General features: G+C 46.1%; 1 protein-coding gene across 8 annotated transcripts in view; it reads left to right on the top strand.

Annotated features, from left to right (window-relative positions):
• LOC100761274 (mastermind-like domain-containing protein 1) overlaps positions 1-14,277 on the top strand; it is a 125,277-nt gene extending 111,000 nt beyond the window's left edge. For 2 of the 8 annotated variants that reach the window (XM_027432207.2, XM_027432209.2), the window contains 3 exons: positions 3,138-3,381; positions 9,146-9,230; positions 12,066-12,202. In XM_027432207.2, the coding sequence (XP_027288008.1) occupies positions 3,138-3,381; positions 9,146-9,186 (285 nt within the window). In that variant the 3' untranslated portion in view covers positions 9,187-9,230; positions 12,066-12,202. Of the gene's footprint in view, positions 1-3,137; positions 3,382-9,145; positions 9,231-12,065 lie in introns of all 8 variants that reach the window. The other 6 variants (XM_035450030.1, XM_027432206.2, XM_035450029.1 and 3 more) reach the window with 4 other exon arrangements.
• The last annotated feature ends 1,521 nt before the right edge of the window (positions 14,278-15,798 follow it).

The following is a 15,798-nucleotide window of genomic DNA, read 5'->3' as shown; positions in this document are numbered from 1 at the left end:
GGTTTTTCTGCCTGAAGGACTATTAAAGCCACTGCAAGCACTCGCAGTCTCTTATTCTCTTTATGTTAACCAGCTGTGAATTTCCATGTTAATCACCATCTATTACAAAAAGAAGCTTCTCTGATGAAGGTTAAGAAATGCACTAGTCTATGGGAGAAAAATACCTTAGAAGACATTTAATGCTATGCTCATCTAGCAGACTAACAGTGTTAGCTGCTTCCCCAACATCTACAACCTATCCAGTCATGGGGTTTTGGACCAATTATTAACAGTACCAGAATAGTTTCACCTTATATAAAAGGCCTTAAAACAAATCAGAAAGTAGTTGTGCCATACTTTAACATCCGTGTCACTATTGTAACGCTTGTCATATCTTGCCAGGCCACTTGCTATTGAAGCTCACAGTATTCACAGCTGAGAGAGATTAACAATTCCTTTTCTCCTCCAGTAGTGTGCACAGGACCTTTCAGCTTACAAATGCTAGTCAGTAGGGATGAAGTTTCCAGATCAGCACCAACTTGATTTCTCTAGGTTCTATAGTTCAGATATACAATGTATTCAACAATGGGGGTCTTACCATCAAGTTCTGAAGAGTAGTAGGGATTGTCTGTAATGACCGGAAGTCCATAAGACCCCACTGACCAACAACCCAAAAAAGAGCAACCCATGCCTGGCACTGGGCTTTTATTTGGTAACTTTGATATCTGTAGGAGTTACACACACACACACAGACACACACACACACACACACACACACACACACACACACAGACACACACACACACACACACACACACACTGTTATAGGGTAACTCCATTTAAATTCCTTTAATACATGTATAGGTATATACTTTACTAATCTTCTACAATAATAGGTTTCCATGTGGTTTATTCAAATGTCTTTTATGTTAGTTATCCCTCCTCATACTCCCTTCTCTACCTTGCACTCCCATATCCTACCCCAGGCAAACATTCTTGATTTATTATTACTTTTTTCTACTTTGCACCAAATGTGGTCTTCCCTTGAAAGCTTCCCCCATGACTCCTTAGTAGTTTCCCAACTTCTGTGGGTAAATGGAAGTCCATTCCTTGAGTAATTTTATCACTAAATCTTTTTAAGATGTGAAGTTACAAGGAATTCCTGAGAAACTTAAAAAATAAAAAATTTCATTCTCCACAAATAAGCCCAATTTTTGGCTTTTACAGTCTCATCATGGAGTGGGGACTCTTCAGAACCTGAGAAATATGCATATATCAGCACTTTTCAAACTCAGTGTTTAAAGGCATGTTTGCAGTCTCACACCTAAGATCCCAGCACTATGGAGGTAGAGGCAGGAAGATAATGAATGCAAGGTCAACCTCAGCTATATAGTGGGTTCAGTACTGTTGAGGATAGTTTGGGACCCATAAGAATTTGTTTCTAAAAAGCTGCTATAGAATAGTATTCAGAGTTATCAAGGGGCTAAGCATGAAGACATGAAAAATTGTGAATTCTAGAAAATCACAGTTTTCCTCTGCCTCACTCTGATGACCTCTCTACAAGGACAAATGGGAGCTTGATGAGCTGCCTGAGTAGAGTGGCACTGAACTTGCTAACTGGGACAAATGTCATTAGAATATCAAAGAAATGTGTGAGCTTTGAAGAGGGATTGCTGGCCTGTTTATTTCAGATAGACATGTGCTACTTCTCAAATGTTCCGGGTCGTCAGTCATTTTCTTGCTGCCATATTTAAATCCATGCCGTTCCTTCTTAGAATGTTTGCAGCCTCCCAGGAGCACCTCATCTGTACTTTCCCTCTAACACGTTCCCGCTTCAAAGCTTATTTTCCATATCACAACTTAGTAACTCAGTACATGCTGCTTGCGGATTTGGGAATGAAGCAAACCCATGTACACATCTTGCTTTGGTACTAAGTAGCTGTGTGACTTTGGGCAACTTAGTTAATCTCTCTGGGTCTCCATATCCTCATCTGAAAAGTGAACACTGTAATAACCTCTACCTCATAGACAGCTATTTGTCAGGACAGAGAGAAACCAAATGTTTAAAACCCTTGAGTTAATTAGTCCAAGGAGCACAGCAAATGGTCAATAAATTTACTGCTGTAGCTTTCATTGTTATTTCAAATAATATATGCATAGGTGATCACTAAGTGTTTCTTTTAGTGAGTGGAATGCATCCAAATGTTTTTCTTGGATTCAGGGAGTGAATATTCCCCTTTCCCTTGGGCTTCTGGGTGGACACAGTGGACCACTTGCAGCTCAAAGGTAAAAATCAAGAGATACTGCTTGATACAAGAAAAAAGAATATGATTCATACTTTCCCAATCTGTTGAGGCATAACTGCTGCTAGACAGGTGTATGCTTGTCAGAGTGTCAAGGCTCTGCTGACCACCGATTTGACTTTTGCCTTTGCTAATGTGGGCATCAGGATAAGGTTATTTTAATTTTCTGTCTGAAGGAACTGGGTCATATATTTCACACACTCAGAACTGGTAAAAACCCTGTTTTGTAAAGCAAGATGGCAAAGGAACTCATGTCCACACTGGCTGTAAAACCTTAAAAGCCCTGTCCAAGTCTGGTGCAGTAAGGGTTGCAGCTCAGGGACTAGCTGAGAGGAGGCACGTACTTGACTGGTTTTGTACTCACTACAGCATATCTACACACTAATGCCTACAAACCATGGTTAAGTTGTGTGTTCTGTTGTGAGGGCAGGTTGAGGGTGGGAGGGATCCAAATATGTCAAAGTCATTGTCAATGAACCAAGCTATCTGCCTTAGCTTTATTCCTGATTCCAACAAGAAAGTGACTGCTTAAGGAAGGACATCACTCATATGAAATCCTTTTATGGGCATTAAGTATTCCCCCAAAGCAACCAAAATATATAAAGAAGCATTGGTGCTCTAGGGAGGAATAAATGTCACCTAGTAAGTGCATTTGCTATGGAGGGAGACCATAACTTCCAACTGATCCATAGAAAGCCAGGAGTACAAAGATATTTGGTTTTGTTTCCCCAAACCAGTTGATGTGTATTACCACAACACTCAAAGAACCCCATTAGTTGGTCAGATCAGTGACAAAATCGGTCAGAAGCCTTTTGTGGCCAAACAGCTGATGGATTGTTCAATCGGTTGTTGTAGACTCATGTAGACAAAGCCTGCAAGCTTGGGGAAGCCAGGCCTCCCCAGGTCAGCCTCGGGCGACAGCCCCCATCCCGACAGGCCCTGGGGAGTGAGTCCTTCCTGCCTGGCAGCTCCTTTGCTCATGAGCTGGCCCGAGTCACCTCCTCGTACAGCACCTCAGAGGCAGCCCCCTGGGGCGGCTGGGATCCGAAGGCCTGGAGGCAGGTGCCTGCTCCACTACTGCCTAGCTGCGATGCTGCAGGTAAGTCACACCCCCTGTGCCTCGCTTTTCTCATCTGTCAGCTGGGGCACATTCCCCTGCTCAGCCTGCCAGCCTGCCTCATGGGGATTTGGGAGGAACTCAGGAGGTGACAGCTCTGAAAAGTAGGCCCTTTGCAACCCATAGGGCTCTGTACAACTATAAGGGATTTCTAGTACCTTCTACATTTCTTTCTTCTTAGCATTCTTTGATAACGTGAAGAACTCAAGCAAGAATATTAGTTGAAGCACCTTGACCTTACCTCTAGAAAGAGTTGAAGATTGCTTAGAACAATCTCTCACATTGACACCCACCTTCTAGCACCCCATTTGCTTATTTGCCTGCTTGCCTGCCTGACCTTGTGTCCAGGCTGGGAGGCTGCACCTCCAAATCTCCTACCCAGTGCCTGCCTGTCTGATTCCTAGTGAGAATTCAGGAACTCTGTCTCCTGACAGTAATCTGCTATGGACTCTACATCCCATACCATTCTTTGGCCTCACTCAGGACTCCTGCTCCAGAAGTGGGCAGCTGGATCACCCTACTAAAAGACAGGCAGTCTAGGGGGATATGTTTCAGTGTTCTATGTCAAGCCTACCAAAGCTATCTATGAGTTTAGCTCAGCCTCTCTCTCAATTCTTGAGTCTAGAAGGAATGACTCGGCATGCCTCAGAGTCCCATTAGTGGTCATGAGAGCAAGGTGATGGATACCAGCCTTGGCAGAAGATTTCATTTGAACCAAAGAGTTATTGTTCTGAGGCCTGAAATATCAATGCCCACAGGATGTCTTCCCTATCTGTACAGAAACCTGCAGAAGATGGTCATCGAGCTGAAAGGCCTCCTGAGATTCTGGCCTTTAATGGAAATTCTGCTTTAGTACACACAGCTTTGTTCTCTTTATCCTGCGTGCCCTGGCCTGGAAGAACAAGTCGTGCTTTCCAGTCAAGGGCTATTGATTTCTCTCCCTCAGAGTCACAGCACTCCTTAGCTACCCCCTCTCCAGCTGAAAGCAGAAGAATCTTGCCCAAGCCAAAGCTCCCAAAGAAACTGAATTAACAGTGGACTCTGTCCACTCTGAGTGGCATGTTTTCACCTGGTCCTGCCCAGCTCTTTCTTGGCCACAGAAGCCATATGAGAAGATTGCTGCTAGCTTGACTGGAGAATTCTTACTCTGAACATTACTAACTCTGTGCCAAGGCCAGTGCTTTCATGCTGGGGCAAACATACAGTGGGATCTCCACTTTGAGGGACATGACTGCATTCCTTCTCAGTCCCTGGTCACTGCAGTGGGGCAGTGAACCAGAGATTTCAGGTACCGCAGGGACAGAAGAAACACAAGTCTCCCTGAGGATCATCCATAGTATGTAAAACAAACATGACTGGGATTGATCACCCAGCCCTGAAGCCACCAAGACCAGGTGGGGGGGTGCTTATACAGGCCTTGGTCAAGGGCAAAGACAGCCCTAAGGTACAAATGACCTACACAAAGTTCTGTCCTTCACTTTTGATGACATTTTGTGAAGCCCCCAGGGTTGGCTTCAAAACACTCTAAGGGTAGGTTCAGTACTGTAAGTGAAGTTTGTAGTCATTTATGCAGAGTGACAAGGAATGACCTCAGCAGGCCAATACCAACCTGGGTCTTACCTAATAAAGAAATGGTATGGCCCATCTGGTTATAGTGTGACCTGAGGGCTCTGCTCATGCCTGTTCACTGGGTGCTCCTTCACCTTGCCAACATTCCTTTAGAAGACAAACTAGCTCCGATGATTGACTTGTGTCTTGCCAATTCCCCTGTCTAGTGTAAGCTCCACAAGGGAAGAGACATAATGGAAACAGCTTGGCCCTGAGCATAGCAGCTATAAACATTCGTCAACAGACTGCTAAAGGGACTGGCTGAGTTACCCTGTAAGCCTTATATTCCCACATAGTCCTCAGGCAGATAGGATTGGGAGAACTCAGCGTCATGAGCATCAGGGACTTACTTTCAAGTCTGACTTCCCAAGTCTACAAAAGAAAGTAGTTTTCCTTGTGGTGTAATAAGCCATGCCAGAGTTCATTAACCTTTGGGACAAATAGCTAAATGCCTTCTGTAGCCTACTGGGCAGGCTTCCGGGGGGGGGGGGGGGGGGACACTCAAAAGGTAGTAGCTGCTGCAAGAGCATGTTGGAAGTGCCTTGTAGGAAAAACATGAGCCTCTCTTCTCTGTTTTTCCCCTTTCCTTCCTTTTCTCCTTCCTCCTCCTTTTTATTCATCTATTTCCCTCACCTTTTCCTCTCCTCCACCATTCTTTCCCTTCTTCCCAATATCTTTATGCCTCTTCTCCTGCATCCTATCTTCCCTCCTCCTCCTCTTTCTCAGCTCTTGTTTCCCTTCCTATACTCTGCTTCGTCCCTCCTTCAGTACTCTTGTTTTCTATAGGATAGAGAATCACAGGGTAGGTAATCTTCGTCCAGATCAGGCCAAAAACCAGGGACCTTCTCTATGTATGTCCAGTTTCTGCTGGCTTCCATGGCCCTACCTACTCAAGTTAAAGAGTCCCTTTGTGTAACTGTTGATCTGGTTAACACCTAATTTTCCCTCTTCGGGGATGAGAGAGAGGACCAAGGCTGTGGCACTGTGGGCTACAAGAGACTTTAAGATGTTGGCTCAAGCTGATGTAGTACAGGCTCACTTTTGGCATAACCTATGCTGCTAATACGCAGTGGCAGTGTGTGGAAGCCCAGGCCTTTTGCCTCTCTCCTGCTTGGCACATAAATCAAGGCACTAGAGTCCCAAAAGAGACAAGTGGCGATTAATAGCTTCTTGGATATCAGCATGAAGCTTCCAGAAAGGCAGGACCTGTTGGTGAATGTGGCTAAGTGGAGCTGGGAAAGGGTGCAACAGAGGAAGTTGTGGGGCTTTAGCTGTCGAGACTTTCTGCTAGGCTTCCTAGCTTGGCCACAGCGCAAGAAACAGTCTTAGGTGCTCACAAGGCCTGCCTATCAGTGTCCCATACAACAAGATTTGTATGACAATTGCAGCTCTGGAAACTTGACATTTAATGACCCCTCCATCTGTGCTTAGAAAAAGCCACCAGACCTGGGCTATCCTTCACAAGAGGGACTCTAAGAGTGTACTGTCACCAAGCAGCAATTCTCAGCCACCATTTCCTCCTGGTCACTAAAACCATTTGTCATTTCCTGTTTTCTCCATTTTCCTACCGTTCTAATTGTCAGTGTCAAAAGGCAACAACTGTTTTCTTGGGGCTTATCTTTGGAGCACATTGATTCAGAACAAAGGATGGGAGCCTCGTCTGCAAAACAAAGGAAGCAGCCTCCTCTGGAGGCCTGGAGAGAATGCCTGGCTCCCTTTGCCAGGGACTGCAGGACCCTGGTGGGAGCAATGCACTCTAGGGCAAAGAGCCAGCCCATGGAGGACACTCAGACTTGGGGGGTGGGGGTCCTATGGAGCTGGCTATCAGCATCCAGACAAACCCAAAACTGTTAAACCCTGGCCAGATTTCCCCTCAGCCACTTTGGGCACTCTGGAATGTGTGCTTCCCTGGACAAAAGCTTCCCTGAACTCTCTTTATCCTTTTGAGCCTAGCTCAGGTATGCAGTGGTCTATTTTATCTGGTAGGCTAGGTGGTCTAGGATGCAACCCTTTGACTGCTGCCTCAAGTCAGCCTTTCTTTCTGTTTGTCATGCCCCTGCACACACTTTGCCTGTCCATTCTCTGTCCCTTTGCACTTTTCTACCCTACCTTGATTTCTGTTGGGTCACACTCTTAGCATCCATCTGCCCCCTGCCCCTACCTCAAGACAACTGTGATACTTGAAAACTAACGAGGCAGACATTTAGGGGTAGAAGGCAGGTGAGCTTGGACATCAGTGGCCATGCAGGTTAAAGTGAATGCAGTACTGGGTGCACAGTTAGTAGGCATTGCACTTGCTAGCCAATTTGCTGTGGGCAGTCATTTAATCTCTTTTGAGCCTCACATGTCACATCAGTAATCTGGAGACTATAGATCTGTTTTGACATCCTTAGGAGGAAAAAGAGAAGTGAAAGAGCCATCTTTGGAAATGGTCACCCACCCAGAAAATCTTCAACTGGATTGAGACAGAGTGGTTTGGGCTGGTCATGTGATCCCCCAGACTGCCTTTGGATTATGGCCTGGTGACAGGAAACAGTGGGTGTGAAGTGTTTAGGACAGTGAGACAGATCCACCCCACCCCACCCCACCTCCCTCCAGACCCGGTGATTTAGTAGGAAGAGGGCAGCTCCGTTGGTCAGCAGAGAAGGAACCTCCCTCCCCCTAGTTCATCCAGATAGCCCCAGTACTGGAGGAGGCAAGGGCTCCACAGGAAGCAGCCTAAAGGCAGGGTAGAAAAGCAAAGCCCAATCTGGGGAAATCGCTTATGCTGTGGTCTTCCAGGTGCCATGTGTTTGTCCTCTGTGCCTTGGCAGGAACTAAGGCCAAAAGCTGCTGCCAGGCTTGTAAGCCAGGCACACTCCCAAGCACAGGCCTTCCGCCCCACCCACTGCCACACCAGCCCTGCTAAGTGCAGAGAAGGGCTTCTGAGAGCATGTTGCTAGAGAAACTGGCCCTACACGTGCATCCCATATCCTAAGATGCAATCTTCTGGCATCTGGGGTCACAAAGCCAGCAAGTGACCTAAGGGTGTGTGCTTCCTGGCAGCTGCCTTTGATGGTTGGCATACTGGCAACAGACTATTTGAGAAGGAGAGAGAGGTAGAAGTGGTAGCAGGTGGTAAGAGAGGGTGAGGTCTGACCTATGACAAGTTACACCTTCATTCCAGTCACCGTCAGACCCTGCCAACATGAAGGGCTCAAAGCAAGCTGTCATCACTATGTCTGGCCTTCAGGCTTCATTGGTAGCCTGGTTACATTTTTGCCTTTGGTCCCATGAGCTGATTCCAAACTGAGTGTGGGGCCAGTGGCCCTGAAGTAGGGCTTCTCCCCCTGAACACCCAGCCCGCTTGGAGACGAAAACAGGAATTTCCTCTACTCCCCACACTGCATCAAGTCAGGAAGAAGGGAAGTGGCCAGTGACTATCTGGCTACCCTTGGTATGGAATGGTGTATCCATTAGACAATCTGACCATCCAGGACCATCTGAATCAGGCTTCAGTACTTACTCCATGACAGTTTTGCAGAAGCTGGGCAATCATCACCAAATAGCACAGAATGTGCTCTGTTCTAGCCCTAGCAGCCCCAGCTCACCATCCATCCCTTGACTGGGTAATTCAAAGTATTTATCCCTATCCCCCATTGTTTACCATCCTCTGGATATAGCTCCTTTATCTCAAGCTCCCAGAGTGGCATGCCCGGATACCTGTTAGTACTGCGGTTTGGCCAAATCAGAGTAATATAAGACTGTCACCTCCCTCCTTCTAGATACTCTGCTTTGAATAATGCAGCCTGATGTTACATTTGCTCTTTTAGCAACCATATCTCACTGCTGGCCCATCGTGAACAGACAAACATCCAAAATGCCTAACTGTTTTTCTGTGTTCTCTTGCTATTGAGCTCTGTCTCTCCTGCCCTATCCTGTGCTGTTACAGTTGGTTTCCTTAACCCAGATGCAGACTCTTTTATGTCTACTTGTGTGGTCTTGCTCAGGAGGGTGGGACTTGCATGCGAGTATGTGTTGATGTGTCCACTCATGCTTTTGCTGCACCAAAGCCAAGTCCTAGGTCCCTACACAGCAATCCAAGGCTGATATTTCTTGGTATCTGTAATCTAATATGGCCTTTCCATCTTCTGTTTAGCAAGGGAAGCAGAGATCAGGTCCTATGGCAATGACCCCTAAGCAGCGGAATTCGCATATCGCCCAGCAGATGACTCAATTTCAAGGTAAGCAGAAAAAGTTCAGTGTTCCTAAAGGAGACAGTGAGGTGGAGTTCCAGTTCATTTCTGATTCTACAGTCTTTGTATGTCATGTTAGAGGGACAGGAAGAAGTCTGAAAGCCACATCAATGGTGCCCAGGGTAGGAATCTAACAGTGAGAGCAATTCACCTGCATCTAAGAGCACTATTCATCTCAATGGAAAGCCTGACCATAATGGTTCCAGTATCACTGTAATTGAAGAGGGTGATTAAACAGTCAGGTCCCTTAAATCCCCTATTCGGTTGTTGCTCATTGTTATCTGGAGATAGGGTCTGCTCTGTAGAGGCTACTCTTATGCTCCAGCTGTCCCTGTGCTTCAGCCTCCCAAGTGTTGGGCTTACAGAAGTGCTTCACCATTACCCTACTTTCCATGAAAAACCAGTCCCATGGGACCCTGTGTTTCCCCCCTCCAGCACACATGTTCAAAATTATTTCTAATGAGTTTCAGTGCCTTAATCTGGAAGGTATGGGGGGACAAAAAGGGAGTTGGAGATACTCTACCTTCTATATTGGTTGTATGTGTATGGGGTGCTCCCACACCCCCCACAGATAACTAAGGGTTACTATCCTACGTAAAAGCTATCATATGTCATCCATATTTATTAGCAGTTATCAGAAAAATCAAGCTTCACCTTCATGGAGCTTGCAGATGCACCAAGGCAACCTGAGTTAAACAATTCTCCAAGCTAGTGCAATGACATGTAATCCATGGAGAAACAGTGCTTAGCACTTGCTGGCTGGCCCTCACACAGGTGGCCTACATCTTTATTTCAGGCCCATGTTACCTAAACATCCATGTTTCTCAATTCTTGTGCAAAATACCATGCGCCCTTTGACCTGGTAGCATCCAGGGCTGTGTCCCCCCTGGCCAGGCTGGAGTCAGCAGAAACAGGACTCAGGGGATTAGCCTTAGGAGGTTGGACTATAACATAGGTGAAAAACTTGTTGCATTCTACAGAAAGATCCTAGGCATGGTCACAAGAAAAGGGGGAAAATCTATTCATAGGGTCAAGCATAAGTTATATGGAAGATCACCCAGGCCAGGATTGATACTCTCTACTTGACCCAGAGCAAAGTACAATACCACCACTTGCCTTAGTTCCCACTCTAGCAGAAGTCCTGTACATATGGGTCCCAGTGAGCTGTGCCAATAATTAAAAGAAACTCATCCCCAGCCGAAAGCACTGAGGGTCTCACCTTTCATCGCTCCTGTCTCTCTACCATGAACGTTCCAGGATGTGAGGCTTCTGAGTTTCCAGTCTTAGGAAAGGGCCTTCACTGCAGTTCAGATCATATACATGTGAGCCTCTGGTCTAGGTGCTGAGGCTGCTTAGGCTATGGGACTTTGAAGGGAACAGAATACTCCTCACCCCTGTGTGTTGCATTTATCAAGTGGAGAAACTAAGGCAAGTCCTGTCTTCTGTTATCCTAGAGGCTGTGCTTTCTTCCTCAGGCCCTCCCCCCACTTCTCCCTTCCTTCTATAAAATAGGAACCATCTGTTGAGGGATAGATAGTGCCAGAATATTAGAGTACATGTAATCACAGCTCCTACCTTCACAGAGCCTCCAATATACATGAAGAGGCAGACAAATCAGCTGGCATTTGAAGTCCAGCATTATCTGCTCTTTGTACAGACCCCTTTGTGTGTCAAAGGACTCTTTCACAGGGGTAGCATATCAGATATCCTGCATATAAGATATTTGCATTGTAACTCATAACAGTAGCAAAATGATGGTTATGAAGTAGCAATGAAATAATTTTATGGTTGGGGTCACCATATATGGCACAGTATTAGGAAGGTTGAGAAAACTGTGTCGAGTCGAGTCTGCTGCGAGCATGGAATATTCTTTTTTTGATTGAGAATGATTTATTAAGGTCTAGTTAGTACGCTTTTCAATTCAAATAGTCCTTTCTCCCCCATAAAAATGGCATTAATAAAAGTCCAAGTTCATTTCACTCATTTCCAGTACAAATTTTCTGCAATTTGTGTAAACTCTGAGCAAAATCTTTTTCCTGCTAACTGGCTCTCCACCTACTTTTTCTTTGGGTGTCCAACAGGTACACTTCATGTGCCTTCCTTCTGTGCAGACAAAGGCCACACTCCACCTTCCACCTTCCCAGAATGCCACTGTCTTCAGGACTTCTTTCTCTCAAACATCCTCCTGGCCTTCCCATACCTGCTTCTGGGCTGTATTTCTTCCTCATTGCACCTTATAGCACACCAAAAGAGCCATTAGTCACCCAGACAATGTACCAGGCATCTCAACACAAGCATCAATTGGGCAATTGCTGGAGACCACTCAGCAGCCAGTTGCTAACATGCCCCACAGAGGCTACTAGGTACAGCAATGGTGGACTTGTTTCTAACATCTGATTTTTTTTGTGTGTTTTCCTCAATTCTACATGCCAGTCATGGCTGCCAAGAATAGGACCACCATTCCCTCAAAAAACGAAAGTGAAAATGCTAGCTACATTAGGGCATCTTAGTTATTGAGAAACATCTTGTTAAGAAGTCATTCTCAGCTAGAGTAACCACTGTGTTTCTTTTGTAAAAAGGTGATTTTGAGGGCTTTTAGCACTGCCACTCTGCAGTTTGAAAGTAGGCTATCACATGGGATATTCTTAAAAGACCTTAATTCCAGGCTACTGGCAACCGAATGAGGGGACTTGGAAGGGCCTAGGAGAAAGACAGCCAAGGGTGGGGGGTGAAGACTACATTGTGCCTGTAGCTCATGCCCAGTAACCACAACCCAAATTCTGGACACCTTTGGAACTAATCCCTATGCATTTTTCTGTACAGCAGTACCAGAACAAGTCATCTCCAAGTGTAGCCAGATCAAGGCAAGATCCCCATCCAACCAGCATATGATGCCACCCAAAACTGAACTCCTTCAGGACAATCTGATTCCAACAATATTACCACCCACAAATCACATGGGTATTTTCTCATCAACTCTGAAGAAGCAGCAAGTCAACACCGGCCTCCCATTTTCCATCTCCTCAGGCTCGGGTCAGGAACCCCTGAATAGTCTTGGCTCTGTCTGTCCCAAAGCCAAGGCCATGCCCCCAGAAGTGCCCCTGCCCAAGCTCTGTGTCAGCCCCCTGGGCAGCCAACCCTTGACTCCCTACCAACTCAGCCTCCCCAGTGTGCCAATCAAGTCTCCAGTGTTCAGTAACGCAGTCTTGGAAGTGGCAGCTGCAGCTGTAGCCACACCAGTTTCAAAGGAATCACCCCTGAGCCAAGTAGATAATAGCATGCTACAGCATTTTGATAGCAACTCCATCGTCTTTGCCAAGACACCCATAAGTATACCCGCAACGGCCCTAGCATTTCCATCTCAGCAGGCTGTGGCCCAAGCAAATCAGATGGCCCCAGGAGCCAGGCCTGGCCAGAAGGTGCCTGCTGCTCTGGCCAGGCCCAGATTCAGCTTATTGGGCAATCACAGCCTTGTGAGGAGCCCAGCACAGGGGCCAGTGCCTGTACTAAGCACCAAGTCCCTCCAGCAGAGCATGGCCAGCTGCTCTCCCATGAGTCCTGTTCAGGGACTAGAGCCACCAAGCTATGCAGCTGCTATTGTTGCCACTAGCCAGTCCCCAGGTACATTGATCAGAACTGGCACAGCCCCTGAGCCACGGGACAATGTCTTGCCTCAGGCCCAGTCCCCAACAGATGGTCTGATTTCACCATCATCTGCAGGCAGTGAGGTGGATTTCATGGAAGAGCTTTTGGAAGTCTCCAGTGTGGCCCCAGCTGAAGACTGGGTGTGCAACTTGAGGCTGATAGATGACATTTTGGAACAGCGTGCTGCTGCCCAAAATGCCACAGCCCAGAATGCTGACCAAGTCACCCAGGGTGCTGAGGAGCTATAAATCAAAGCAGGGTGCTCCAGAAAGCCCCATGTTCTCACTCAAAGGAGTGGTCTGAATCTGCAGGCAACTTGAAACTGGCCCCAGACACCCACAGTAGGTTCCTAGTTACAATCTGAATCCTGTCATCCCTGCCCATCCCTCTATCTACCTGATGAATAAAAAGCTGGTGATTTTTCAAGCTACTTGTACATATTTGAAAATTTTGTAAATGGTTTTCCTAATCATAAATGACAGAAGTATTTATACTTGGTTTTGTGGCTTTGTAAATAAAGTGGCAGCTTTGGTTTCAATAGAGTTGTGTTTGTTATACATTGTTCCAAATACGCAGACTGTGTTGTTCGCTCCAGTGATACCTTGTTAAACCAGGTGGCTGAGTCACTGAAGTTGTCATGCCACGAGAGATGTAGATGTGACCAAGGGGTGTTGTGCAAACTGACAAATGCCAAATAGAAAGCCACTTGGTCATTAATTTTCACTCCATTACAAACTGTACTACCCTCTGTGACTCTATCTCTCGTAAGCCTTTAAGTCTCAGCTAATTCTTTCCTAATGAGCATTTACAGCTAAAGTCATGATATGATTACATGTCCCACAGAGGCACTCATGGAAGGCCAAGAGCATCCCTTAGGTTTTTTTGGGAGAGGTGCAGAAATGGGCTTTGAGCTGATCACTGTGTGAGCTGGCCACCTCGAGGAACTAGAGCGTTCCCTTCCCTTTGTCACCTATGGTGACCTACAGACGCAGAGAAAGACCCAGCTTTAGATAGCTTTGGTGCACCATCACAGAGTGATGCTTTAAAGTCTGCTTTAAACCATTTGACACTCATTTTGACGTAAATCTCTGTGGTTTGGGGGGGAAAGTCTGTGAACATTAATAGTTGATTTGGGGTTTGTCTTTAATGGTTTCTACTTGCAATTCTTGTCATGTATATTTAAGCGTCTGGTAGAGAAAATACACAGCCACTGTCCTGTAAACTTTTCTCCGTGTCCAGATTTTGTGTAATCACATTTTAATTGCCACCTTGTATTTGATTCTACATTTGAAATCTGGCATCTGTTTTGGGCCAGTGCGTTTTTTGTTGTTGTTGTTGTTGTTTTGATTTTTCTCCCTTTGTTCTGTAATAAATAGCCAGGAGAAAAGTGTCTCTGTGTTCTCATTTTTTTCAGGGAGCCTCTAATCCCCACAAACTCAATTCAGGTATGACTTTGGTGCCCTCAGAAGCTGCTTCTAGCCTATGCATCACCAAAATGCTGCAGCAGAGTGTGTGTGTGTGTGTGTGTGTGTGTGTGTGTGTGCGAGCATGTGCATGAGTGTGTGTGTGTGTGCGAGCATGTGCATGAGTGTGTGTGTGTGTGTGTGTGTGTGTGCGAGCATGTGCATGAGTGCTGTGGAATGTTTTTATCAATAGGGCTCAGAAGCAAGTCAGTTTGACCCCAGCTGTTCATTTTACAGAGGCACAAACAGGTACCAAGCAGCCACTTTGGAAATTCCAGGCTGGGGGCAGGAGTGAAGAGAAAGAAACACTCTGAGACCCAGAGGCTCCCAACCACCATTCTTCCACCTTGTGGCAACACATACTTACTCTCCAGCCCTACAATATGGGCTAAGTGTGGCTCCATACAGAAATGAGCTTATTCTTCATCCATTATAGATGAGGTGGCCCCAGGCAGTGGGGAAGATACTGCAGATGACAAACCACAGATCCAGTTCTTCTTGCAGAAAGGGCTCCCATACATAGAGGTTTGGTAGGGCCTGACCCTAAGATGGAGACACGCCTGGTCCCACTGTTCAGGAAGTAGACCTGTACTTCATAGACAGCCTTAAGACCACAGTAGTATGTCCAAGCAGCTGTGCACACTTGGAGTGTGCCCAAAGGTCTAAGTCCTTTCCCCTGATTTGGTCTAGCTTGCACCATGCCTAACTCTGTTCATTTGGAAATGTGGAGTCAGAAGAGTTCAGCAACAGTACAAGGAAAGGTCAACATTGCCTCCCTTTGTGTCCAGGCCACTAATCGAAAGGCATGACTGAGATCTGCCTCACTTCCTCTAGAGGAGGAGCTTCACCCCCAGTGTCCCAGACTCAGCTCTTTAAAAAACATTGTGATGATATATTGCTTATGATTTATTAAAGACACTGGACATCAAAATAGCAAAGCAGCCACAATAGTTAGCTATAGAACCTAGGCAGTGGTGTTCCACACCTTTAATGCCAGGACTCAGGATTAAGAGGTAGATAGATCTCTGTTATTTCAAGGCCATACTGACTACATGAAATCGATCCAGTCCTAAAAGAAACAGTTCACACAAAGGTGGTCTCAGCACCTGGGATCACACGCCTTTAATCCCAGATCTAGGGAGGTGGAGACAGGAGTGATATGGCTGGGTGGAGAGGAGAATATAAGGCGGGAGGAGACAGGAACTCAGAGGATTGCAGTCTGAGGTTTGGTGAAGAGCAATGCAGTCTAGATTGCACTCTGAGGATTCATGGAGACAGGATCACCCATTTTGGCCTGAGGTAGAAGTAAGAGCTACTGGCTTGGCTGTTTTGTTTTCCTAAGCAAAATTTGGGTGGCAGAAAGCTCATTGGCACTTTATTGGTTGTGATGAGACTCAAGTCCAGTAATAATTGCATATGGTTATCATATGGTACTATGAGCTAGTCCT

The sequence above is a fragment of the Cricetulus griseus genome, chromosome X (genome assembly GCF_003668045.3).
Source record: "Cricetulus griseus strain 17A/GY chromosome X, alternate assembly CriGri-PICRH-1.0, whole genome shotgun sequence".
NCBI classification, from domain to species: Eukaryota; Metazoa; Chordata; class Mammalia; order Rodentia; family Cricetidae; genus Cricetulus; species Cricetulus griseus.
This window is presented reverse-complemented; position numbering and strand designations above follow the sequence as displayed.